This window comes from Rhinatrema bivittatum, chromosome 8, assembly GCF_901001135.1.
Source record: "Rhinatrema bivittatum chromosome 8, aRhiBiv1.1, whole genome shotgun sequence".
Taxonomy (NCBI): Eukaryota; Metazoa; Chordata; class Amphibia; order Gymnophiona; family Rhinatrematidae; genus Rhinatrema; species Rhinatrema bivittatum.
The window spans coordinates 140,327,197-140,353,157 of NC_042622.1; the positions used below are offsets into that span (position 1 = coordinate 140,327,197).

Genomic DNA, 25,961 nt, shown 5'->3' on the forward strand with positions numbered 1-25,961 from the left:
AATAACAAAACTGAGATCCTAATCATCAATCAAGACAACATCAAACTTCTAAACCCAGCTGACCTACTCAACTCATCCACTCCCATATTAAATCACTCACCACATGTTCGAGATCTAGGTATCATGCTAGACAATCAGCTCAATTTTAAAAAATTCATAAGCACAACCACCAAAGACTGTTTTTATAAGTTACAAGTCTTAAAAAAATTGAAGCCTCTTCTTTATTTCAACGATTTTCGGATGGTCCTACAAGCCATTATTCTATCAAAAGTCGACTATTGCAATTCGCTTCTCTTTGGCCTTCCATATTCATCCATCAAACCCCTCCAAATGCTACAGAACTCTGCAGCCAGAATCCTTACCAATACAAATAAAAGAGATCACATCACCCCCATTCTCAAGCTCCTCCACTGGCTGCCTATAAAGCAAAGGATCCTATATAAAGTACTCACCGTAATTCATAAATCCATTCACAATATCTCTCCTCTTCATTTATGTAACCAACTACGCCCTCACTCCTCCTCTAGACCCATCAGAGGAGCATATAAAGGCACACTCTATGTACCTTCAACAAAATCCTCGCATCATAAACGTGCCATATCTACAGCAGGCCCCATTCAATGGAATGCGCTCCCACCAGACATTCGGCTTGAGCTCTGCCACTCTTCATTCAAAAAAAACCTTAAAACCTGGCTCTTTAGCCAAGCTTTTCCAGGACCATGATCATCATTTTTTCCCCTCCAACCAGCAAGAGCATATCTTCTTCACAAACCCCCATTTTCCATACCACTACCTACTTCGGTATCTAATCTCTTGCTGCAGGACACTTGAGACTTTCTCACTTATACGTTATAATTTTTATGCTCAATAAGACCTGTCAACTTAATTGTTTAAGTCTTTTTCTTTTCTTTCCTTTATCTTTTGGTCATCAATGTTACAACGTTATTGTTAAATTTTGAACTTATGTACCCTGTTCCAAGTTTCATAACCTTGTTCTATGTAATGCCTTTTGGCAATTTTCATGTTCTGTTTCAATGTAAACCGATGTGATCTTTATTTCATATAGGAACACCGGTATATAAAAATCTAAAAATAAATAAATAAATAAATAAATAAATATGTAGGGTTAGGGTTAGTGTCTGTAGCTGAACCGTAGGCAGGCTAGTCTGACTGCTCGGGCTTCCAGTTGGTTTATATTCCATGCCGACTCTTCTTCATCCCATTGCCCTTGAGCCGTTAGCTCCTGACAGTGGGCTCCCCATCCCCGCAGGCTTGCGTCCGTGGTGAGCAAGGTCCATTCCAGTGGGGATAGGCTTATTCCCTCGCTCAGGTGGTCTTCTTGAAGCCACCATTGTAGCTGGTTCCAAATCTTCGCTGGAAGCCGGAGGGGAGGCGGAGTAGTTTTGAGACATCGGGTTCCATCGAGACAGTAGGGAATGTTGTAGGGGCTGCATGTGGTTCCCTTGCCCACGGGACGACTTCTATGGATGATGCCATGAGTCCGAGGACTTGGAGATAGTCCCATGCCGTGGGGAGAGTGGAATTCAACAATGCTCGTAGTTGTTCTATCAGTCTCCTTCTCCTTGTAGGGGGAAGGGTGACTTTGTTCCCTTTCGTGTCGACCGGACTTCCAGGTATTCCAGGCATTGGGAGGGCTGCAGGTGGCTCTTGGGTGTGTTGACAACCCACCCAAGGTTCTGCAGTAGTTCCTTGACTCCAGTGGTTGCTTGCTGGCTTCCCTCTGGTGATTTCGCTCTGATCAGCCAATCATCCAGGTATGGATGCACGAGGATTCCCTCTTTCCTCAGTGCTGCTGCCAATACCACCAAGATCTTGGTGAACGTTCGGGGAGCCGTAGCCAGCCCGAATGGTAGGACCTGGCACTGAAAGTGATGGCCCAATATCGCGAAGCGTAGGAAATGCTGGTGGATGCGATGGATCGTTATGTGGAGATAGGCTTCTGACAGATCCAGGGAGGTCAGGAATTCTCCCGGTTGTACCGCCCTTATGCACGCAGGGTTTCCATGCGGAAGCGGGCTACCTTCAGGTACAGATTGACGGTCTTGAGGTCCAGTATGGGCCGGAATGTTCCCTCTTTCTTGGGCTCAATGAAGTAGATGGAATAGTGCCCCGAATTTTGTTGGTGCAGAGGCACCAGTGTTATTGCCTTTAGGGCGAGTAGTTTTGATAGTGTAGTTTCCACTGCCTTCCTCTTGGAGGGGTCGTGGCACGGAGAAATCACAAACTTGTCCGGAGGGATGATGTGGAAGTCCAGGTAGTATCCCTCTCGGACGATGGATAGGACCCAACTGTCCGACGTTATCTCAACCCATCTTTGGTAGAAAAGGGCAAGCCTGCCCCCTATGATCTCTTCCTGTAGATGGGTTTGCTGATTCTCATTGCGTGTTGCGGCTGGGGCCTCGTCCTGAGCTGGCTCCTCTTTGTTGTGTCTGTTCCAAAAGGACTGCCCCTTGCTGGTGTGGCGGGAGGGGGGGGGCTTGGTAAGTATTTTTGTATGGTCTATATCGCTGGGATCCTCTGCCCTTGGGTGCCTGGGGAGAGGGGCATTGGTTCCTCTTGCTCCTGTCCTCCGGTAGACAGGGTACTGGAGACTCGCCCCATTTGTCGGCTAGTTTGTCCAGGTCACTTCCAAAGAGAAGTGATCATCTAAAGGGCATTCTCGTGAGCCTCGTCTTAGAGGACGCGTCGGCTGACCAGCTTCGGAGCCAGAGCTGTCTTCTGGCTGCCACTATGGACGAGAGTCTCCTGGCTGAGGTGCGCACCAGGTCTGAGGTCGCATCCATGAGGAATGATATTGCTGGGTCTAATGCCTCGATTGGTGTAGTTCCATCCCTGGCCATCGCCAGGCAGGCGCGTGATACCACGGCACAGCAAGCAGCGATCTGTAGGGTCATAGCTGATACATCGTAAGTGCTTGAGGATGGATTCCTGCCGTCTGTCATTGGCATCCTTGAGGGAAGCTCCACCCTCGACTGGTATGGTGGTGCGCTTTGTGGTGGTGGAGACCAAGGCGTCGACCTTGGGAAACCTCAGGAGTTCCTTCGTCACGGGGTCCAAGTGGTAGAGAGCTTCTAGGGCTCGACCCCCCTTGAAGGTGGCCTCCGAGGCGTCCCATTCCAGGTCGATCAATTGTATGGCCTGTAGCATACGGAAATGGCGTGAGGTTTGGCGGAGCCCGGCTAGGAAGGGGCTCGCCTTGGACTCTGCTGTGTTGCATGTGTCCAGGATGGCCAATGACTTCAGACTCGTGGCTACGAGACCTGACAATTTGTCTTTTGGGAAGAAGCGCATCATGGTGCGATACGGTTCCGTTCCTGGACGGAGTTTCCCTTCTTCCAGGGGTTCTGGTTCCTTCTCTGAATCATCTGTGTCCCCTAAAGGGAGGTATTTGTCCAAGGGCGGCTCATCTGGTGGAGGCCAGGAGGGCGCTGGGAGGTTCTGGGCCACTGGCGGGGGGGGGGGGGGGGGGTATGGTTGTGCCGCTGGTGGTCCTGTCTGTGCGTGGATGTAGGATTGTAGTTCCATGAAGAATCCCGCCCAAGTGAAGTTCCCTGGGACTGCATTGGATCCGGCGGCGCTCCCCAAGGGCTCCTACTGTGGAAGGGCCGAGTTAGGAACAGAGAGGTCCGGGGTAGTCTCGCTGGTAGATCCGGAGTCCTCTAAAGGCTGAGGGGGACCTTGTCTCGGCTCCCCCCGAGCTTCTTCACACAACAGGCACAGGGCAGAGATCACCTCGGGCTGTGCCACTCTCAGGTGGCATACCGGGCAGAGGACTGGGCCTTTAGCTGTCTTGGACGGCGGTGCCATGATTTGCACGTGTATCCTGTACAGATGCGCATGCTGGGAGGCCTGGTTATGCGTTCTGGGTGCTCCTAAGAAAGGAAGATGCGCGCATGGCTGTGCGCCCGGGCCTAGTTGTGCGCTCGGCACCCTTTGTGCGCGTCGCTGTGCGCACGGCGCATATTCCCACGGCACTGTGCGCACAAGTATTTTATGCGCCCGGCTCACTGCTGTGCGCACGGCTCAGTTATGCGGACAAAGCGGCGACTAAGGGGGGGGAAAATGGCACCGGCAACCACATGGGCAAGATGAAGAGCCCCCCTGGGGAGGGTCACCACGTGGGAGGACCCTCGAGCAGGATCTGGGTCTAGCCCGGACGGGGCTGTTCAACCAGATTAGACAGACGCCGGTGTGCGGTTATCCGAGCCTCGGAGACCAGAGGCTTAGAGAAAAGTTTTCTACCTTACCTTGTCTCGGCGCTTCCCAGTCTCTTGCCGGGTGGTCTCCGCTGCCTCTCAGCCGGTCTCTTGCTGGGCGGTCATGCACCCGCTGCCTCTCAGCGGCTCCCTTCACAGGGAGCTAAGTCCACACCGGGACCAAGGCTTACCTCTGAGGGATCTCGAAAATCACCTCAGGAATTCTAGACTGGGGGAGGGACCCTTAGGTATCACCGCAGGAGAGTGGGGTTCATCTGTAGGTAAGATTCTTTCTTTGAATTTGGAGTTTGATTTTCTAACGCTGTGCAAGCATGTGTGAAGTCCCAAACTGCTATGGAGATGGAAAAAAACTGAGGAACAGAGCCTTGTAAACGGGTATATGTGGTGCTGACGTCAGATTGAAATCTGACTCGATCTCCAACTGCTATCAGGAGCACAATATAACCATTGGTCCTGAGTCCATCTGCCACACACTAGAAAATTTGAGTTTATTCAAGTGTTGCTATATTCTCTATTCTCTCCCTCATAGACTGCAGTGGTGAAGTATGCTGCACATACCACCTTGAACTCTTTTGAGGCTAGGGACAATGCCCGGCAGGCCACCCTCCATGAGGTGACATCTTTTTCCACCATTAATGCCTTTTTATTTCCCATATAGATCTCCATACCCTTCTCCCAAATTGCCTTCTTGATTTGCAGAAAGACAACGTGAAACAACATCTTCATTGGAGGTGCCAAAACTGCTATATCTGTCCTCAGGGACTTTAAGGTGTGGCCTTGATGGGAAGCCTGTTGCCCCCTTGTCACTTTTGCCATATCTTACTCAAGTGGCTCATCAGGGTTTGCATTCCAGCAAGGCAGGAGTGATGTCTGAGATTCAGTCACATTGGTGGGCACCAGGCCTGGGACCAATCATGTTAAGCTGTACAGAGATGTATTATATGTGCAGTCCACAATTTATTTATTTATTTATTTAGAATTTTTTTTTTTATATACCGACAACCGTTTGCACATCGTATCGGTTTACAAATAACTTGGAACTTTTCAGCAATGCCTTTACAGGGAACAATAACTATGTAAAAAGGAACTAAAAAACTAATAAAGAAACGGAGTAACAATTTACAAAGTTCAATGGAATATAGTCGATAAACTGATTAGAAAGCTGGGTAGGCAAAGGAAATTTACAGGATTTTCTACAAAGCATTAGGGTAGCAGAAATAGGTTTCAGAAAGGAGAGTTAGCGGAAGGGGGGAGAATGGAGTAAAATAAGCAGTTTAACGAAGTGTTGGCCCAGGGGGGAGTAGTAGCAGAATGTACACGGTTATTCAATGAAAAATGTACTATACACAGCTCAGGGAGTCATCAGGAAGGTGGTTAACGTGGGATGGGTAGGCCTGTAGGAACAGCCAAGTTTTTAGATTTTTTTTAATTTGGGTGTAGAGGTTTCGGCGCGTAAGTCTGGGGGCATGGAATTCCAAAGGGTGGGGCCAGCCAGAGAAAAGGCTCTGTTCATTGTAGAGATAAGTTTAGTAGATTTGATAGAGGTGGTGTGGAGTGTTCCTTGGAGGGCAGAGCAAGATGGTGTAGTAGAGGTGTGAGGAAGTAGAGGGGGGTTGATCCAGTGGGTGTTTTCATTAGTGATGCTTTTGTGTATGAGAGAAAGAACTTTAAAAAGGATTCGGGATTGGATTGGTAGCCAGTGGAGCTCGATGAGAGTTGGTGTGATGTGGGCACGTTTTTTGGAGTTAGTGAGCATACGTGCTGAGGCAATCTGTAGGAGTTGTAATGGTTTGGTATGTGTGGCGGGGAGGCCAATGAAGAGTGCATTACAGTAGTCTATTTTGGAAAAAATAATAGACTGTAATACTGTGCGAAAGTCAGTGAAGTATAGAAGAGGTCTGAGTTTTTTGATAGTTTGTAATTTAAAATAGCAGTCACTTAGGATAGATTTAATGAAGGGTTTGAGAGAGAGCTGGTTGTCAATAAGGACACCCAGGTTACGGGTGTGGGCGGGGAATCACGTAGTGGAGTAAGCGAGGGGAATGGAGGGTGGTGGATGTTTGGTGGAGATGAGGAGTTCAGTTTTTGGGGGGTTAAGAGCAAGGTGCATGTCGGTGAGTAGTTGGGTGATAGAGATTAGGCATGATTCCCAGTTTTGAAGAGTGGTTTGGAGGGAGTCGGAAAAGGGGAAAAGAATTTGGACGTCGTCTGCGTAGATAAAATGTTTAAAGCCAAGATTGGTAAGGAGGGTGGTGAGGGGAAGCATGTAAATGTAAAATAGAGTGGAGGAGAGAGAGGAGCCCTGGGTCAAGGCTAATTGGGTCAGATTCATTATTATCGGTGGAGACTGTGTAGTGACGATCTTGTAAGTATGCTTTGATCCAGGAGAGAGCGGTGCCGGAAATTCCAAAGTTACTAAGGATGTTGATTAAGATAATATGATTCACAGTATCAAATGCGGCAGATATGTCTAACATGGCAAGAAGAAAAGAGTTCCCTGTGTCGAATCCTTTGATAATGGTGTCAGTCAGGGATAGTAGCAATTTTTCAGTGCTCAGATTTTTTCGGAAGCCGTACTGTGTGGAGGGAAGAATATTGTGTTGTTCAAGGTACTCAGATAGGCGAGAATTGACTAATTTTTCTAAGATTTTAGATAAGAAAGGGAAATTGGAGATAGGTCTGAAATTGGCTAGGATAGAGGGGTCAAGGATGGGTTTGACCACAGCTTGCTTTAGAATGTTGGGGACTGTGCCTTACATAGAAACATAGAAACATAGAAATGATGGCAGAAGAAGACCAAACGGCCTATCCAGTCTGCCCAGCAAGCCACACACATTTTTTCTCTCATACTTATCTGTTTCTCTTAGCTCTTGGTTCTATTTCCCTTCCACCCCCACCATTAATGTAGAGAGCAGTGATGGAGCTGCATCCAAGTGAAATGTCTAGCTTGATTAGTTAGGGGTAGTAGGGGTAGTAACCGCCGCAATAAGCAAGCTACACCCATGCTTATTTGTTTTACCCAGACTATGTTATACAGCCCTTATTGGTTGTTTTTCTTTTCCCCTGCCGTTGAAGCAGAGAGCTATGCTGGAAATGCGTGATGTATCAGTCTTTCTCCCATGCCGTTGAAGCAGAGAGCCATGCTGGATATGCATCGAAAGTGAAGTATCAGGCACATTTGGTTTGGGGTAGTAACCGCCGTAACAAGCCAGCTACTCCCCACTTTGTGAGTGCAAACCCTTTTTTCTTCTCCCCTGCCGTTGAAGCAGAGAGCTCTGCTGGATGTGTGAAGTATCAGTTTTTCTTCAGCCCTGCCGTTGAAGCAGATAACTATGCTGGATATGCATTGAAAGTGAAGTATCAGGCTTATTTGGTTTGGGGTAGTAACCGCCGTAACAAGCCAGCTACTCCCCTCTTTGTGAATGCAAATCCTTTTTTCCATATTTCCTCTTGCTGTTGAAGCTTAGAGTGATGTTGGAGTCACAGTAACCATGTATATGTTTATTGAATAAGGGTATTGTTTCCAGGCAGTAGCCATCATTCTGGCGAGTCCCCACTCTTCATTGGCGGCCTTGTTCTAAGGAACAGTTGCAGATAGATGAGAGCGGTTTGGCGATAGTTTTGGGAATAGCTAGGAGTTTGGTAGGGATGGTTTCAGAGGGATGGGAGGAGGATCTCATCTTTAAGATATTTTCAATTTCAAGCAAAGAGGATGAGTCAAAGGACGAGAGGGTAGCTGAAAGACTGAAATTAGGCAGTGTCACAGTGTTTGGGTTAGACGAGAAACGTGCGGTGAGAGAAGAGACTTTGGTTTGGAAGAAGTGTGCAAGTTCATTGCAATGATTTTTTGAGGTGGGTGTTAGTGGTTGATTGGGGTAGAGCTGGTGAGATTGGAGATCATCGTGAAGAGTGCCTTGGGATTGTATTGGAAACTATGTATCTTTTTGGCGTAGTATTCTCGTTTGGTTGAGAGAGTGGCTTTCCTGTATTGGTGCATGAGTTGGTAGTAGGCAGTTTTGGTTGCTGGGGAGGGAAGTTTGCGCCAGCGCCTTTCTGAGGTTCTGAGGAGGGTTTTGAGATTCTTGAGCTCAGTAGAATACCATGGTTTTTTATTTGGAAGGGCAGGTTTAATGGTTTTCACAGTGACAGGGCAGAGTTTGTTTGCTATGTTAAGGGTGGTATCAATCCATGAGTTGAAGGCGTTTTCGGCTGAAGTGAGGTCAAGTTGGTTAGGGACGTCCTAGCATGCTATTGTGAGGGTGTCTAATGTGCATGATTTACGGTATTTGAAGGATTGTGCCTGGGTTGGGGCGGGGGGGGGGGTGGACTGTTGAAGTGCAAGGGTGGTTTGAATGATGGAGTGGTTGAACCATGGTACGGCGAGGCAGGATGGGGAATTGATGATAGTGAGGAGGGAGTTGGTGAAGATGAGGTCCAGGGTATGGCCAGCCTTGTGGGTGGGGGAGTGTATGAGTTGTGTGAATCCCATAGCTTCGAGGGAGGAAAGGAAAGCTTCACAGGCAGGGGATTGCGGAGTGGCATCAACATGTAGGTTAAAATCACCTAGGAGGATAGTAGGAAGGTCTGGAGAGAGGGAATCGGCAAGGAATTCAACGATTGGGGAGGAGTCGCTTTCTAGCAGGCCTGGGGGGGTGTAGATGAGGCAAATTTGGAGAACTTTGGATTTAAAGAAGCCAACTTCATATTGGCTGGGGAAATTGCAATTTTGGGATGAGAGTTTAAGTTCCTTCTTTGCAGCCAGGAGTAGGCCACCACTTCTCTTCCTTTTGTGGGATATAGAGAAGAAGTCATATGTGTCCGTAGGAAGCTGGTTAATAAGGGGGGTGTCATGGGGCTTAAACCATGTTTCCGTTATGGCGCAGATTTCAGGGTTGGAGTCAGTTAATAGGTCGTGGAATAGATGTGTTTTCTTTTGGAGGGATTGGGCGTTGAAGAGGAGTATTGAAATTAGAGAGAGGCCAAGGAATTGAGTAAGGGAGGAAATCAGAATAGGAGTAAGTCTCCTTTGCAGATGTGTGGGAGGGTAGGGTTTAAAGGGGGAGAATTTTGGGGGGTATCTATGCTGAGGAGGGATAGGACAGTTGCATATGTAGGGTGGCATTATTAATGGGATAGGGCGGGAGACGAGGGGGAGAGGCGGGAATCAGTGGAAGATTTACTGAATGGGGTGTTCTCAGGGGTGAGGGAGGGTAGAGGAAAAACCTAAGACAGAGACATGAAAGGGTGATGCACTTAGGAGATATAGTTGGGCACTTTGGAGGGTGCACGAAGGGGCGCACAAAAAGGCAGGCCCCTTTTTCGCACTCCTTCATGCACGCGACGCCAGGAGGAGAGAGGGGATTTAAATCCCACGGAGGCGCCTGAAGATGAGGTCACACCAGCGCCTGGGACCTGGTTGGCTGGCTGGTGCACAGATGACGAAGGTAAGCTGGGCCCGGAGAAGCGGAGGGCCGAGACGCAGAGCCTCGTGGTCGGCGGGGGAGCCCGTTGGGGGGCAGGGTGAAATCAAGAGGCCTTACCCCGACGGGCTTTTAGTGCCGACCACGCAGGCCCGAGCAGCCGATTCCCCCGAAGTCCGCCACCAAAAGAATATATATATATAGGACAATATAGAACAATATAGGAAAAGGCATTTAAGTTGCACCCTCACACCTCAATGCCCCCTGGGGTCCTTTTGTCAGATTACAAATGGACTTTGTTGTAATGCCACAAGTGTTGAAATGCAGATATATCCTATATGTTTGCATGTTTAGTGGGTGGACAGACATTTCCTGTAGTTAAAGATGTCATCTCATCTGGCAGAGGGCAGAGTTATTCTAAACCTCTATGTTCTGAACATCCCCTGGAGGAAGGTGCGTTGGTGGCATCTCAAACTTGGCGCTCCCAGAGGGGAGTGCGCCCGAGGCTGGAACCATTTTAGAAGGTGACCGTATGGCTCCTCGGCCCTCTTTTGGGATTATTAAACCAGCGGTGGTCACCTTGGAGTCCGTCTGGGATGTGATTACAGGTTTGTCCCAGACTTTTAATGATCAGTCCTGGTGATTGGAAACTGTTTTCCTGAAATTGGATTCTGTTGCTCACAATCATCATCAAATTCTTCAAGAACATTCAACCTCCACTCAAGTTTTGGAGAATGATATTAAAAGTTTACAGGCTGCTAATGCCTCTATTATCCATGAGCATTTGTCTTAGAAAACCATTTAAGGCATTTAAATTTCAGATTCATAAATTGTCCTAAAGTTCTTGGTGAATTGCCTTATGTTACACTCAAGAGATATCTTCTTGAAATTTTGAAAATTTCATCTGATAAAGAGTCCTGCCTTTAATAAATATTTGTTTCTTCCTTATAAGCAAAGTTCCAATCAGTCAGGATCTTCTCCAAATGCGGTGGATCTTTCTAATCTATCTGCATATTTGAAAAATTCAGCTGTGGAAGTGACTTAGAAGTCTATAATGTTGGGTTTTTTTCTTTTCTGAGCAGGATCTTAGCCTGGTGATGAAGTCTTATTTCAGTAATGTAAAAGTTTCTTTTTATGGTGGTTTAGTTAGGATGTATCCTGAGCTAGCCAGAGCTACACAAGTTTGACAAAAGATTTTCTGGATATGTGCCTTGAAGCTCAGGCTCTAGGTGTGAGTTTTTTGTTACGCTATCCATGTAAATGTATAATTAAACTGAATGCTAATACATTTATTTTTTTTTAGTCCAGAGAAATTGCAGGATTTCATCCAGAGGATGAACTGTTTGCGGCCTAAGTGGAAAGATCCTTACCAGTATTGTTGGTAGGTCACTCAGATTTAAAGTCGCAGGGAATTGATCACTGGGTTCATGCCAGCCACTGCAAAATGTCATATGATCTAGTCACAGATCCTAGTGGACCAAGCAGAGACTGCTTCACTTCAGTCCACTGGAATGGCCCCTTTGGAACCCGACAGGGCCACTGCAGCCATCATCAACAGTGAGGCATACCCAGCCCTGCAAAGATTCAACCAAGGGGGAGCATAGTCTACTCCTCACTTGTATCCTGATAGAGCCAGGCATCCCCTGGAGTCAGGAGCTGCCTCATCAGAGGCTCAGGGAGCCGAGATGTCTTCTGAATCACAGTCATCATCCAACTTCCACTCTGAAGTATCTCTCGACTCGACCCAAAACCGTGTGGATCCTCCAGATAGAGACTAGATCCTCCCATCTGGTCCATAGGGAGCTCCTTGGGAGTGACCCCTACTGTCTCACCTTCCTGCAAGATTGTAATCATGATGTTGTTGATGTTCTAGGTACTATGCCTGCTGACTATTGAATTTCCTGGCCTGCATCTTTACCATCTTTCATAATCATGCTGTCAAGTTGTTCCAGTCCATCAACTCTGGTCTTAACCTCTCCCAGTGCTGGCTGTGAACCAATATGCCTGTTACTGTAACTAACTTTACCAACGTGTTCATAGCTCTTCCCATGTGTATCTGAGGTCATAGCTCTTCCCGTATGTATCTGTGTTTGTGAGGGACAGAGCATGTGGGTGGGTGTGGGAGAGAGAGTTATCTGTGTATGGGTGGGTGTAAAAGGAAGAGTGTGTATGCACATGATTGTGGAACACAGTGTGTGTGTGTGTGTGTGTGTGTGTGTATGTGTGTATGAGTGTGGGAGAGAGCATGTGTATGTGTGTATGAGGGAGTGTGTGTGAGAGCTTGGAAGAGAGAGCGCGCGTGTGTGTGTGTGTGTGTGTGTGTGTGTGTGTTTGTGTGTGTGTTTTACGCTCTCCTTCTCCAAAGGGGAGGAGCTAGCAATCTGTTACACTCGTCTCCTCCAGAGGGGAGGAGTTAGCAATCTGCTGTCGTTCACTCCACCAGGAGGGCGGAGTTGGCAAGCTGTTGTGCTGTGCTCCTGAAAGGGAAGGAGTAGCAATATGACATGACCTGCTCCTCCAGAGGGGAGGAGTTAGCTATCTATAATTCTGTTAGCGAACTGCTATTAGATGCTCCTGTAAGGAAAGGAAGTAGCAAGCTGTATCAATCTGCTAAGGAGTAGCAATCTGTTATGGATCAACTCTCCAAGGAAGAGGAGTTGGCAATAGGTATATAGTACTTCACTATTGAGAAAGCAATCTATCATGCCCCCTGCTACGGAGTAGCAATCTGTATTTATATAAGCTGCTGGCAAGTCTCAGAGAAAGAGGAGTAGCTGTCTATATAATACTTCCGTGAGCGGAGTCAGTGGTCTGTAGTGGTTGGCTCCACAAGGTGACAACAGTGAAAGGGATGACCACTTGGAGAAAATAGTGAATCCCTGAGCTGATGGCAGATGACAGCGCCCCCAGGAGGAAATCCTGAGAGGAACCACCGGCTAGGCTAGAATATGAGATAACACAATAGTTCTTTATTAGACTGGAAGCTGGACCACCAGAGGTGATAGTAGTGAGTTGCTGTGTCCGGCAAGGCTGAAGTCCTTCTGATACTGGAATATAATCTCTGGGTCGCTGAGCTGTAGAGAGAGACTAGAAGTAGTGAGTAGACAGGGTATACTGGACACAAGATGGTACACTCACAATAGTAGATGTCTGCAATGGTCTCTATGCCACAGAGAGTCTTCAATACATTCAGGAACAGGAGCCGTAGGCGAGCATTGGTTCCCACAAACAGTCTGTAATAAGAACTCACAATTGCTGTATATGAAATGGCTTCTAGTGTAGAAGAGTGTCTGTATAAGATTCTAGGAACATGGGCCCTTGTGGAGCAAGTACCGGTTCCTATCTGTAATCTTGACAATGTAACTCTTGATCTCTGTACCTGCGATAACGTCTTGGACGGAAGGGAGTCTTCAGAGCAATAGGAATGTAGGCCCTCGTGAAGCAAGTACCGATTCCTATGTAATAGAACTCACTGTGTTCATGTCCGCGATCACTTCCAGGAAACGAGGAGTCTTCTGAGTATTCTAGCAATCTGAAATTAAGAAGAGAGAGCGGAGCCCCCGTGGAGCGGGTACTCCTGGTTAAGTTTGAAAAGGCCGAGCACTGGGGACGGGTTCCCCGGCTGACTCAGATCATTGGTGCAAGTTTCGTGGACTGCCGAAGCAAGTCCCATTGGAGTTCCTTCCTAATGCGTTAGAGATTAGCAAACAAAGACCTTTTAAAGTGCAGATGGATGACATCACTTCGGGGGACGCCCCCGAGGTTCGTGCCCTTGCTGGTACAAAGTCTGGAGCGCGCGCGTGGGCTTACTTCATCGGGAACATGGCGGATCCGTAGTGTCAGGCCAGCCCGGGGGAAGCTGCGGCGGAGAGAAGCTGCAGCTGCACTGTCTGTCAGAGCCGAAGGGAGTCACATCCCGGATAGAGAGGGTGGAGCGAGGGGCGAGAAGAGGCACGAACGCAACAGCGTGTGAGTACCGAAGATCACATAAGTGTAATTGCCTGTGTTTATATGGGAGGGAATGTGTTTATGCATGGGAGAGAGCATATGGAATAGCATGTGTGTGTGTGTATAGGAGAGAGGAACTGTGTGGGTGTGTGTATTTAGGAGAGAGCACATTTGTCTGTTAATTTGTAGTGTGAGAGCCTGTGTGTACATGCGTATGTGAGAGAGTGTCTATATGTATATTTGTCTGTGGAGGGACAACGTGTCTGTGTGTGTGGTAAAGAGCATATGGGGGGAGTATGTGAAAGTATGTGTGAAGGAGAGAACGTGTGTGGGTATAAGAGCGTGTGGGTATGTCTGTGTGTGACAGAGAACCTTAGTGACAGAGAGAATCTGTATGAGACAGAGGGAGAGACAGAGCCTGTGTGTATTTCTGAGGGACAGAATCTATGTGTCTGTTTGTAAGAGCATGAAGGACAGAGCTTGTGTGTGAAAGAGACAGTATGTACGAGAATGTGTGTGTGTGTGTTTAAGTGAGAGGGCTTCTGTATGTTTTGTGTGTAAGGGAAAGAAGCTGTATATGAGATTGTGAGAAAGATAGAGAGAACTGTGTGTGTTGACAAAGAGAACCTATATGTATATTTATGAGAGTATGAAGGAGAGCGCCTGTGTGTAAGAGACAGATAGTCTGTACATGTATGACAGAGAGATAGAGAGCCTGTGTGTGAGGGAGGGAACAGCTGGGGGGGGGTGCGTGTGACAGTTTTTGTGTATGACAGGTAGGGAGCCCGTTTATGTGGAAGGCAGAGAATCTGTGTGTGTACGTATGGAAGAGCGGTATGCGTGTACGTATGGAAGAGCGGTGTGTGTGTGTGTGTGTGTGTGTGTGTGTGTGTGAGAAAGGGAGAGAGACTGGATGTGTGTCTCTGGGTATGTGAGGGGACAAATCTCTGTGCGTAAAGGCGAAAGAGAGAAGTTGATATTCAAACACCAGATAAGCCTGTTAAGTAGGACTTAGCCGGCTATCTCACAGTCACTGAATATCCAGTTGGCTTAGACCTGCTCAAGAGCATGTCTAAACTTAGATGGATAAAACTTATCCATCCAAGTAGTTGTTACACAGGGGTGTTTAGTGTGCCCATGGGCCTCAGCCCGACCCCAGATGGATCCAGGACCGAACCGAGGGTTGACGGCGTGTTCCAGCATGGCTGACGGTCTTACCCTCTGCCAGGCCTGCAAGCTCCCAAGTTCAACAATATGATGTTGGAATGTGGATGGTCCTCCGACCATTCCGAGCCTTTTCGGACCTGCCGCTTGGATAGGCATGGAGCAGCAGGCCTGGCCTGAGGTCGAGGGCAGATGGGCCTTGACATGAAGACATGACACCAGGATCGATGCTACAGCACCACAGACGAAGACATGACACCAAGGCTGACGTGGACGGCATCAGAGACGAGGGCTGGCACAAGACATGACACCAAGGTAGCTGAAAACATGGCACCAAAGCAGATGTGAAGACATCACGGACCAATGGTCGATGCGACGGCATCCCGGACCAGGGTCGATGCAACAGCATCAGGAGCAAGACGTTGACATGATACCAAGACTGATGCAACGGCATCCAGGACGAGACGAGGAACTTGATGAAGTCCAGATGAGACAAGAAGCTGGGCGGAAGGACATTGGCACTGTCTCTCAGGGCACCCTACACAGTCCACCCGCGGGACTGGTCACGGACCACCCTGTCCCACTGCGCGCCCTACACAGCCCAAGGAGGCTGGTCACGTACCACGCTGAGAACGGGACAAGCGCAGGGAAGAATCCAGTCGAAGTGGGACTCCGACGACGAAGCCAGATGTCGCCTGAAGCACCGCAAAGGCTGGCAGGACATGACGGCTCAGGAGCATAGGAACGAATTCCACCTGTAGGCAACTCCACACTTGGGAAAGACATCATCCAAAAGAGCAACGGCCTGACAGGACCAAAAGGCTCGGGAGCGCTGAAGACACAGGAGCAGGACACCAAGGAATTTGGAACATCAGGAAACAGAAGATCAAGACGAGACACCAGGACACCTGGACGAGGACCTCAGGCACCAAGACATGACATGACGAGAAGAAACGAAGAGGAGCTCCACGAAGAAGACCTGACGGAGCTCTGGCAGGTAGGAGCCTCCAGAGTGAAGTAACTCCGATGCAAGGAAAGGCTGAGTGGAAGTTGAAGGCCTTTTATAGGGCTGCAGACCGGCAACTCCCTGGGAGGAGTTTGGATGGCCCACACCTAGCTGGCCCTATAAGTACGGAGGAGTGCTGTGGGCTGGCCCCTAGGCAGAAGGGCGTAGCTCAAACCAGGAAGTCCATGCAAACACAAGCAGCTTCAGGCAGGCCCCAAGAACATTGAGGCCTCCCAGGCCCTGGAGCAAATCCTGGATAGTTCGTAGGCGAGACCCCGGCTTCGGAGCGGCCTCCAGGAAGAGGTAAGGAGCCTCCCATAGCACCGCTACAGGAGGGTTCATAACAGTAGTGATCTCTTAAGGGGATATACAGTAGCACAGCTGTGCTACTGAATATCCAATCTGTTATCCAGATATGTCTATCCAGCTAGCTAACTTACAGGCCGAAACAGTAAGGAGCTGTAGGAAGAGGTGCATTAGGGCCAGGCGCACCCGCGTTTGCCACACGCACAGTTCGGATCACCTACCGCTCAATACTGTATTTAAATAGCATGCAAATGCAAGCCGTGTCCGTGAAGCGTTAGGCCCGCACAATCCATTTTACTGTATAGAGCACTCTACAGCACCTATACAGTATCCTGGGTGTGCTGATACCTGTCATTTCAAATGTCATTTCAAATGACGTTTGAAATGACAGGTACCAGCGGGGACTGCGAGTCCTCTCTCCCACCCTCTCGAAGCAAGGCACAGGGCGAAAATTAAAACAAAAGTGAATAAAGTGTAATAAAAGTAAACTTACTGCATGTGAATTTTCTTTGAACAGTCCTCTCTCTCTCCTCCTCCTCCCGAGGCAAGCACCGCAGCTCCCCTGCCTCCCAGGGGCAGCCGGCGGCGAAAGCGGCTTCCTGCAGCCCCCGCCGGCGAAGATGAATGAATGTGCGCCTGTGCGTGCAATTTTGGCGCTCAAGGTGTGACGTCACGACGTTTGGCGTCACGGCGTGTGACGTCTGTGTAAGCTAATGCACTGCCTTGAGCGCCCAAATTGCATTCATTCACCTTCGCCGGCGGGGGCTGCTGGAAGCCGCTTTGGCTCCCCTGCCCCCGCCGGCGAAGGTGAATGAATGCACACCTGTGTGTGCAATTTGGGCGCTCAAGGCAGTGCATTAGCGAACGCCGACGTCGTGACGTCATGCCTTGAGCGCCAAAATTGCACGCACGGGCGTACACAGGCGTGCATTCATTCACCGCCGGCGGGGGCTGCTGGAAGCCGCTTTCGCAGCCGGCTCCCTCCGCCTGGATGAATGCACGCCCGACGGCTCCCTCCGCCTGGATGAATGCACGCCCGCCGGCTCCCTCCGCCTGGATGAATGCACGCCCGCCGGCGAAGGTGAGTGAATGAATGCACACCCGCCGGCTTCCGCCTGGATGAATGCGCGCCCGCAGGCACATACGGGCGTGCATTCACTCACCTTCGCCGGCGGGCATGCATTCATCCAGGCGTACGGGCGTCCATTCATCCACCTTCGCTGGTGGGGGCTGCTGGAAGCCGCTTTCGCCGCCGGCTGCCCCCGGAAGGCAGGGGAGCCGCGGTGCGTGCCTCGGGAGGAGGAGAGAGAGAGAGAGAGGACTGTTCAAAGAAAATTCACATGCAGTAAGTTTATTTTTATTACACTTTATTCACTTTTGTTTTAATTTTCGCCCTGCGCCTTGCTTCGGGAGGGGGAGATTTTGACCGGAGCCTGCCTATTGCTGTCACACCACACTAACGCCAGGGTAAGGGTCCCGGGGGGGTAAGGGGGTCATTTGCCCATGAAATTTCGTCTCTCTGACCTGACGCTCCACACTAACGCAGGGGTAAGGGTAGGCGGTAAGTTAGCAGGTTAAACGCACAGCAAAACTACAGGTTAAAAAGGAGATAATCGGGGCGCACATTACTATATGGGAGCGTTTACATCTCATATACATGCTGCGGGAGGAAAGGGTTACCGGTTGATTTAAAGAAGCGGTAAGGATGAGTTAAAAGGGATAGTGAATCGCGGGTTGGACTTACGCAGCCAAATTGTGAGTTAGAAGTGGGTTAGAAGCAGGGTAACCGCGGCCGCGCTTTACTGTATCGGCCTGTTAGATACCCAGCTAGCTTTTCAATATTGATCCCAGAGTGTGTGTGTATGTGTGAGGAAGAGAGCCTCATGTGTGTGTGTGTGTACATGAAGAGAGGTGCGTGTATTTGTGTGTGCACACGCGAGACAGAGAGGAAGAAAGTGTCTGTGTGAGGTAGACAGCTTGTATGTGAGGGAGATAATCTGTGTATGTATATGTGCGAGGGAGAGAGTCTGTAAAGGAAAGAACCTGTGGATTTATTTATTTGTTTATTTATTTTTCTATACTGATATTCGATTCAAAATATCACACCAGTTTACATACAAGTTGTCCGAAGGCGAGCCTTTAGGTACATTATAACATGGTATATTTTAACAGATTAAAACCAATAGTTTAACCGATTACATTATAACCTGGTATAAATTAACAGATGTGAAGGATGTGAAGGAGAGAGCCTGTGTGTGTGAGGGAGGGAGCTTATATGTGGTGTGTGACAGGGAAAGAGCTCATTTGTAAGTGTCAGAGTTTGTGAGTGTGAGGAGCGAGTGCCTGCATTTTATGACTGTTTTATACTTCTTGATTTTATTTGATGATCCCTTATTCAGTCTTTGATTAGGATCTGTCTGTGTTCCGTATGTGTGACCAAGGTGAGAGATTCTGCTAGTGCACAGTTTCTCTGTAGGAGGTCTAACAATCCATCTTGTTCTGTTTTCAATAGGTGTATTGATTTTCTAGGGTCTGATGTAATATTTGCAGCGAACTTATTCTTGGCAGGCTGTGATAGCTTTTATGGGATCTATTTATTTCATACTTCATATTTGTTAAAATTATATCCCACACATATCTTACATTCATGTAGGGTAATAATACATACATAATAAAATCCCAAAACATAATTGGATAACAAAACAAAAACAAATGAGGAACAAAGCTGGTCAAATTGAGTGCACAGCCATCATATTACTCATCTGGGGTTAAATGATAGCGTGAACCAATACGTTTTTAACAATTTCCTAAACAGCTTGAGGTATTCAGTCAAACGAAGATGGTCTGGGAGGATATTCATATAGTACAAAAGGCTCTTGTCCCAAGTCTCACTCAGGTGAGTGTGTCTGACCCATGATACCTCAAGCAATCCTCGACTGGCTGATTGCAATTATTGGCCGGGATGATAAATACTCAATGTGGAGTGTAACGCTGTGGCAGAATGATTATACAGAATTTTATGAATTAAAGTGATTATATTTCACTCTCTACTGTATGAGAAGTCAATGTCCAGAATATAGTACTAGAGTAATGTGTCGACCAAGGCTGGTACCAGATAGAACTTGTGCCAAGTTCTGAATAATTTGCATTATCCAAAAACACTGTACATGAGCTATTGAGACAACATAGAACCCACCACTAGCCCAGTTAAATAAAACTTTTGAAATCCAACATTATTTGCACTATTCTTGCTAAGGCACACTTGGCTAGTGGTGTACAAATCTGAACTCAGCTTATAAAAAGTTGCACAAAAGAAATATTTTGTGAACATTGCTTCTATGTACAAGTGCTGTGAATGTCTGGTAGCAGCTTAGAAATAAGAAATAGTAGCAGTAAATTCAGAAAGTCTGTGGCAGCCCAATAAATGGGTACTAATTAGACGAAGCAGAGCCTATGAACCATATCTTCCATGTTTCTATTTCCCTTCATTTCTCCATCTCCACTCTCACCTGTAAACAGCTCGGCCAGCTTCCAGGGCCATCCAGTCTAAAGCAAAGTCAATTTGCCGCACAAATGAGGACATTCTTTTCACCACTGTGTGGGCTACACCCAATACTACGCTTGGCTGATGTCTCATTATCCTAGAAATGTTTAAAAAAGAAAAAATGTGATTTAAAAATTGTTTCCTTGTTAGTCCTTTAAGAACTGTCTCCCCCAGAATAAACATTTTGCATCTATACTTTATTTATTTACTTCAAATTTTTTTTATATACCAGCGTATAGCAATCTGCCTTCACACCGGTTTACATGGTAACAACTTAATACATCGATTTAACATTATAAAGTATATTACAGTCAACATTGGAGAGTATATTACAATTGAACGATAAACTTCTTAATAGCGCAGCTGTAGCAAATTTTTAACCAAACAATTACTAACATTAGGCACTTAACTGATTACTAACATCAGGCACAATGAATGGTATTGTAGGCGGGAAGTATCGGATCATTCATTAGATATAAGGCGGGTGCGTTGAAGGAGAGCGTGGAGGGTAGAGAGGAATGGATGGGAGGGAGGTGGGAGAGGAGAACATTTGAACAAGTTTAGTGTGAGTAACCAGGAATGGACATTGGGTAAAGGTAGTGGTAACTTTAACAGTTAGAGCCTCAAACCCATTTGACCACTATTTAATGTCAAACAATTGGAAAGCTGAGATTTTTGTTTGATGGATAAATGAATTTAGTAATATCACCATTTAGAAATGGGTTTTGAAACAAAGGCCACAGATAAAACAGCACTCTCATATAAAAGCATTTAACAGTTTGCGACCTTCATCACTCCACGAGCAGAATCCTACAGTTACTTTTTTTTTTTTTTTTTTTTTTTAATGTTTTTAATCTTCATATTCAAGACTATCAAGTAAATTTTCAAAGGATCGTGTGCATAAAAACCGGGGTTTATGCGTGTGGTCGGGCCTTGTGCGCGCTGCACACATTTTACAACAGGCCTGGCCACACGCGTAAACCCCGGTACACACAGAAGTGCCAGCTGAGGGAAAAGGGGTGGGTCGGGACAGCGCCATTAGCCGCTATTCCAAGGAAGCGTGCGCCAGCAGCCGGCCGGCACGTGCAGATTACTTCTGCTCCAGAGGAGCAGTAAGTAACAAAAAAAAAATATTAGGGATAGGTAGCGTTAGGTTAGGGGTCGGAGAGGAGAGGGGAGGAAAGGAGAGGGGAAGAGGTAGGAAGGGTAGGGATAGGGATAGGAAAGTTCTCCCAGTCCACTCCTTAATTGGAGTGGCTGGGAGGGAACTGGGGGAGGCCAGATTGCATCACCATGCGTAGGTTATAAAATCTGCCCCACCCCCACCCCGCGTCGCCCAGACATGCATGTGCAGATTTTAAAATCTGTCATGATTGTGCGCACGGGCATCATATTTTATAGCATGTGTGTGCCAGCACGTGCTTTATAAAATCGTCGCGTCCATGTGTGCACGCCGGGAACTGTGCGTGGACTTTTTAAAATTGACCCCTATGTGGGCAAAAAGATTTTGATTTGGATATATACATTAACTGCTGTTATGCATAGTTTCAGTTTTCTTTTACCTTTTCCAACTCAACATTTAATAACTTACTATATGTACCATTAAAAGTAATTTCCTCCTCTGAGTCATAGGTTGAGTATCACTGGGTTAAGCGCTCAAGCAGAATTTCTCTTTCAGAACTGAGAACACATTGCAGTAATCAATAGCATAATAGCCTTAAGAAGCATCATCAGACAATGTAATTCTGGGGCCGTGTCAAGATGGCACCCTGAACAGACGTGTGAGCTAGAGCTGCGTTCTCTCTCTAACAATTTTCCTTTGCTTATTTCTTTCCCCTTTCCAGTGCCAAGGGCAAGAGGAAGGGGGCAGTTAGAACTTATCCATTTCTCGGAGCATCCCGACAGACCACCATGCTGGAATTTTCACCCATCCTACCTTCGATCTCTGAGCTAGACTTGGCTGGTTTAGGGGCTGCCGGTCTGTTGACGGCTGAATTTTTGATCAGTCCAAAGGATTGATCCACACTGAGGTCCCCTGGTGTTGCCACTCGTGCGGGGGTTGAATCGCCGGAACATACCTAGAGTCCCGGTGCTGCTGCCGCATCATTGGTCAGTGTCTGTGTGCCTGGAGTAGGTGGTGGATTACAGTGGGATGATGCAGACATCCCAGCATTCCTGGGAGCCAGAAAAGCAAGTTGGAGGTGAGGAGCTTGATTACTTGGCTTCAGGTGGAGTTTCCTCAGCGCTTGAGATCTCGGGAGCCGGTTTACAGGGGTCCAAGCGGTTATTGCTTCTCTCCAAGACAGATCAGAGTTATCTAAGTCTGCTTTTGTGACACTAGATAGTTTATAGGCTGCTTTGGCTACCATTGAACAGTCTGTTTCTTTTTTGGTTACTATTACTTTGGAAATTCATTCTAAATTCTATAATCAAGATCAGCGTATTTCGTCCCATGAGACCAGTATTGCTAGCTTGAAGGCATATGTCTCAAATCAAGGAATTACAAGTTAAGCAAAAAGTGAATCTTACATCAGCTCCACAAAGGATTGAAAATTTGGAGAATTTTTCTATGAATTTAAATTTGCATTTATTAAACTTTCCTCAAACGCCTGTGCTCTCTCCTAGAGAGATGTTTAAATCCTCTACCCGTCGCCATCAGCTTGAACTGCCATGTCGGAACCCCGAAAATCTGCTTAACTTGACCATTTATGTCCATAACTAACTTCATGCAGAAATCGACATCAGTTGTGCCGGCAAAACTAGCAAAAAGAGAGACAAGGAAAAACCGCGTGGGCCGGAAACCAAGATGGCGGTGGCGGCAGAGGCCCAAAACGGAGAACACACTAATCTCTGTTCCCAGCTGCACCCGACCATAGCGGAAATTAAAGAAGCAGTGATCAATGCCTTAGACAGTAAACTTACAGTTATTTCTGAACAACTCTCATCTTCAAAGTATGTTTTTTGTTTGCATTAACAATATGCTTATCAGTTGACGGTGTAATTTGAGATCTTTTTGCTCTGTCTGCTCTTTACTTAAAGTCCGCTGAGTTACTTTAGTATTTAATGTAACCTCTCTATCAGATACCCTAACATTCCTGTTTTGTTAGTATCCTATAAAGATACATCATTCTGAACCATGTGCTTCTGAGCAACTGTCAGTTTTCCCCATTATCTAGTTTATAAGTTGCTCTATCTTCTTTTTAAAGGTTAGTCAAGCAGCCTGGTTCCATTCAGGTTAAGATGGAGGCCATCCCATTGGAATAGGCTCCTCATTCCCCAGAATGTTCCTCAGTTCCTAACAAATTTAAAACCCTCTTCCCTCCACCATCATCTCTTCCATGTATTGAAACTCTGGAGCTCAGCCTGCCTCTGAGGTGCTGCGCATGGAACAGAAAGCATTTCTGAGAATGCAACCTGAACGTTCTGGATTTCAGTTTCCTACTTAAGAGCCTAAATTTAGCCTCCAGAACCTTCCTACTGCACCATCCTATGTCATTAGTAACCACATGTACAGTGACAGTCTGTTCCTCCCAGCACGGTCTAAAATCTTATCTAGGTGGCGCGTGAGATCCATTACCTTTCCACCAGACAGGCAAGTTACCAAGCAATCCTCACACTTATCGGCCACTACCTATCTACATTTCTAATGATCGAATTACCCAATTTAACAGCCATTCAAACCCTTCCCTCCTGGGCACATAACCCTGGAAAAATATCCTTGGTGTGAGAGGATAAGGCACCACCTAGATCATATCTACAGGGTCTCTTTTTACCAAACCAAGGAGATGGTCTCCTGACAGGTGACCTTGCTTTTCCAAAGCAGCACAAGTGCTGCTTGACTGAAGTTGGGAATGCTCTATGTTCCTGAAGGTCTCCTCTATATACCTCTTTGCCTCATCTCCTCCAGGTCTGCCACTCTGGCCTCCAGAGATCAGGCTCGTTCTCTGAGAGCCAAGACCTCTTTGCACTGGGTGAACACATACAACACCTCACCAACAGGTTGATAGTCATACATTTGGTACTTGTTGCGAAAGACTAGCTAACCACTAACTCACTTCTGGACTTCTGTCTGCATCTTTGTTTTAATAAGTAGTTAAAGTTTTTAAAAGTTGAGTAAGGAGTAGTTGTGTTTCTCAATTTAAGGGATTTTAAATTTGTCTATTAAAATTTAAAGTTTTTACCTTGATAACTAGATAACAGTTTGTAAATGAGCAGCTAAACCACTAAAATTAGTTCATCACTGAAATTAGGGTTAATTGTATGAAATTCAAACTTACTGACTCCTATTTAGAAGATTTTTCTTTTTACAGAAAAAAAGCCTGGGAAGGGTTGGAGATGGGGTCCTGGGATGGGTGAGCCCAAAACTAGTGAATGATTTCCCCAGGAACCAGAATTCTCTCCTTTTCAGATGAAGTAAGTGATCTTTGTATAGTCACAGTTCTAATACAAAAAATACTAAATTTCACAAGCTTACAAACACATTAAATAAATTCCTTACTGTTCCTAGCTTGCTATTTAAGTCCAAACACAAACACATTAAGAGAAATCACTTACCTGTCCTAGCTTTTAAACAAGGCACACACACTGATTGATATACCACACAATTTCACTTCTTCCCAAACTTTTAAATCCCAGTATTACCCAAAAAGCAGTACTCGCTGATCATCTTCAGCCACCAGCAAAATCTGCTTTCAATATTCCCTCAGGATTTTAAAAAGCTTGCAATCCGCAATAGGACATTGCTTTCTAACCTGTGACTTTTTAATTTTCTCAGGAGTTTCTGAAGGGCACTTTGTTAAACGTCTTCTGAAAATACAAATACACTATACCCACCAACTCACCATTATCCATGTTTATTAATCCCTTCAAAAAATGTAGCAGATTGGTGATGCAAAATTTCCCTTGTGTAAATCCATGCTGGCTGTGTCTCATTAAACCAAGTCTTTCTCTGTGTTCTGTGATTTTGTTCTTTAGAGAGGTTTCCATGATTTTTTCCAGCACTGAAGTCACACTCATTGGTCTATAATTTCTCCAGATTACCCCTAGAGCCCTTTATAAAGATCAGGGTTATACTGGCCACCCTCCAATCTTTGGATACAATGAACGATTTTAATGATAGGTTATAAATTGCTAGTAATAGATCTGCAATTTAATTTTTTAGTTCTTTCAAAACTCTGAGGTGTCTATCATCTGATCCAGGCTATTTGCTATTCTTTCGTTTCTCAATCTGCCGCCTTATATCTTCCAGCTTCACCGTGATTTGTTTCAGTTCTTCTGAATCATCACTGTTTAATATCGTTTCTGGCACAAGTATCTTCCCAAATTCCTCTTCAGTAAACACAGAAGCAAAGAAGCCATTATTTTTTTTTGGCAATGGCCTAATCTTTCTCTCTGTTCCCTTTTAACCCCTCAATCATCTAATGGTCCAACCAATTCTCTCACAGGTTTCCTGCTTCTGATATATTTTTTTAAAGTTTTTATTATGAGTTTTTGCCTATTCGGACAGCTTATTTTCAAATTCTCTTTTAGTCTACTTTATCAATGTTTTACATCTAACTTGTCTATGCTTATGCTTTTTCCTATTTTCTTCAGATGGTTCTTTTTTCCAATTTTTGAAAAAAAGTTAATTTAGCTAAAATAAAACCTTTCGGCTCACCTTTTAACCATACTGGTATTTGACCTTTCTTTTATTCTTTTCCTAATATGTGGAATACATCTGGACTGGGCTTCCAAGATGGTACTTTTAAACAATGATCATGCATGATGAAACAGTTATGTAGAAATATATATAGAAAAGTAACACAAATGATAAAAGGGATGGAACAACTCCTTTTTTTTAAAAAAAAAAAAAAAAAAAAAAAAGGCTAACAGGTTGGGGAGAAGAGGAGACTGAAAGGGGATTTTTTTTTTAGAAGTTTATAAAATCATGAGTGGGGTGTAACAGGTAAATAAATGGTTATTTACACTAGGGGACACACCATGAAACTAACAGGTTTAAAACTAATCAGAGCATTTTTTTCATTCAGTATACAATCAAATTGTGGAATTTATTGCTGCAGGATGTGGTAAGGCATCTAGCTTAGCTGGATTTAAATGAGGTTTAGACAAATTCCTGGAAAAGAGAGTCCATAAATCATTATTAGCCAGATAGGCTCAGGAAAGTCATCACTCAACCCTGGAAGAAAGTAATAAGGAATTGATCTTGTGACCCAGATTGGTTACATAGTCACAAGATCTGGGCTCAATGGATCTTTGATCTGAATTAGCATGGCAGAGCTTATATTCTTATTTATTTCTCAATTTTTCTATGCCACACATACAGCGAACTGACCCAG

The 25,961-nt window shown here is 46.1% G+C and overlaps 1 protein-coding gene across 9 annotated transcripts in view; it reads right to left on the bottom strand.

The window, feature by feature from the left end:
* The window catches only part of PNPLA7 (patatin like phospholipase domain containing 7), a 668,718-nt gene that overhangs the window by 362,562 nt on the left and 280,195 nt on the right, over positions 1 to 25,961 (bottom strand). For all 9 annotated transcript variants that reach the window (XR_003858427.1, XM_029614471.1, XM_029614468.1 and 6 more), the window contains one exon: positions 19,592 to 19,723. Coding sequence is in view for 8 of the 9 variants with exons in the window: in XM_029614471.1 (XP_029470331.1) it covers positions 19,592 to 19,723 (132 nt within the window). In the remaining variant the exon portion in view is untranslated. The remainder of the gene's footprint in view (positions 1 to 19,591; positions 19,724 to 25,961) is intronic.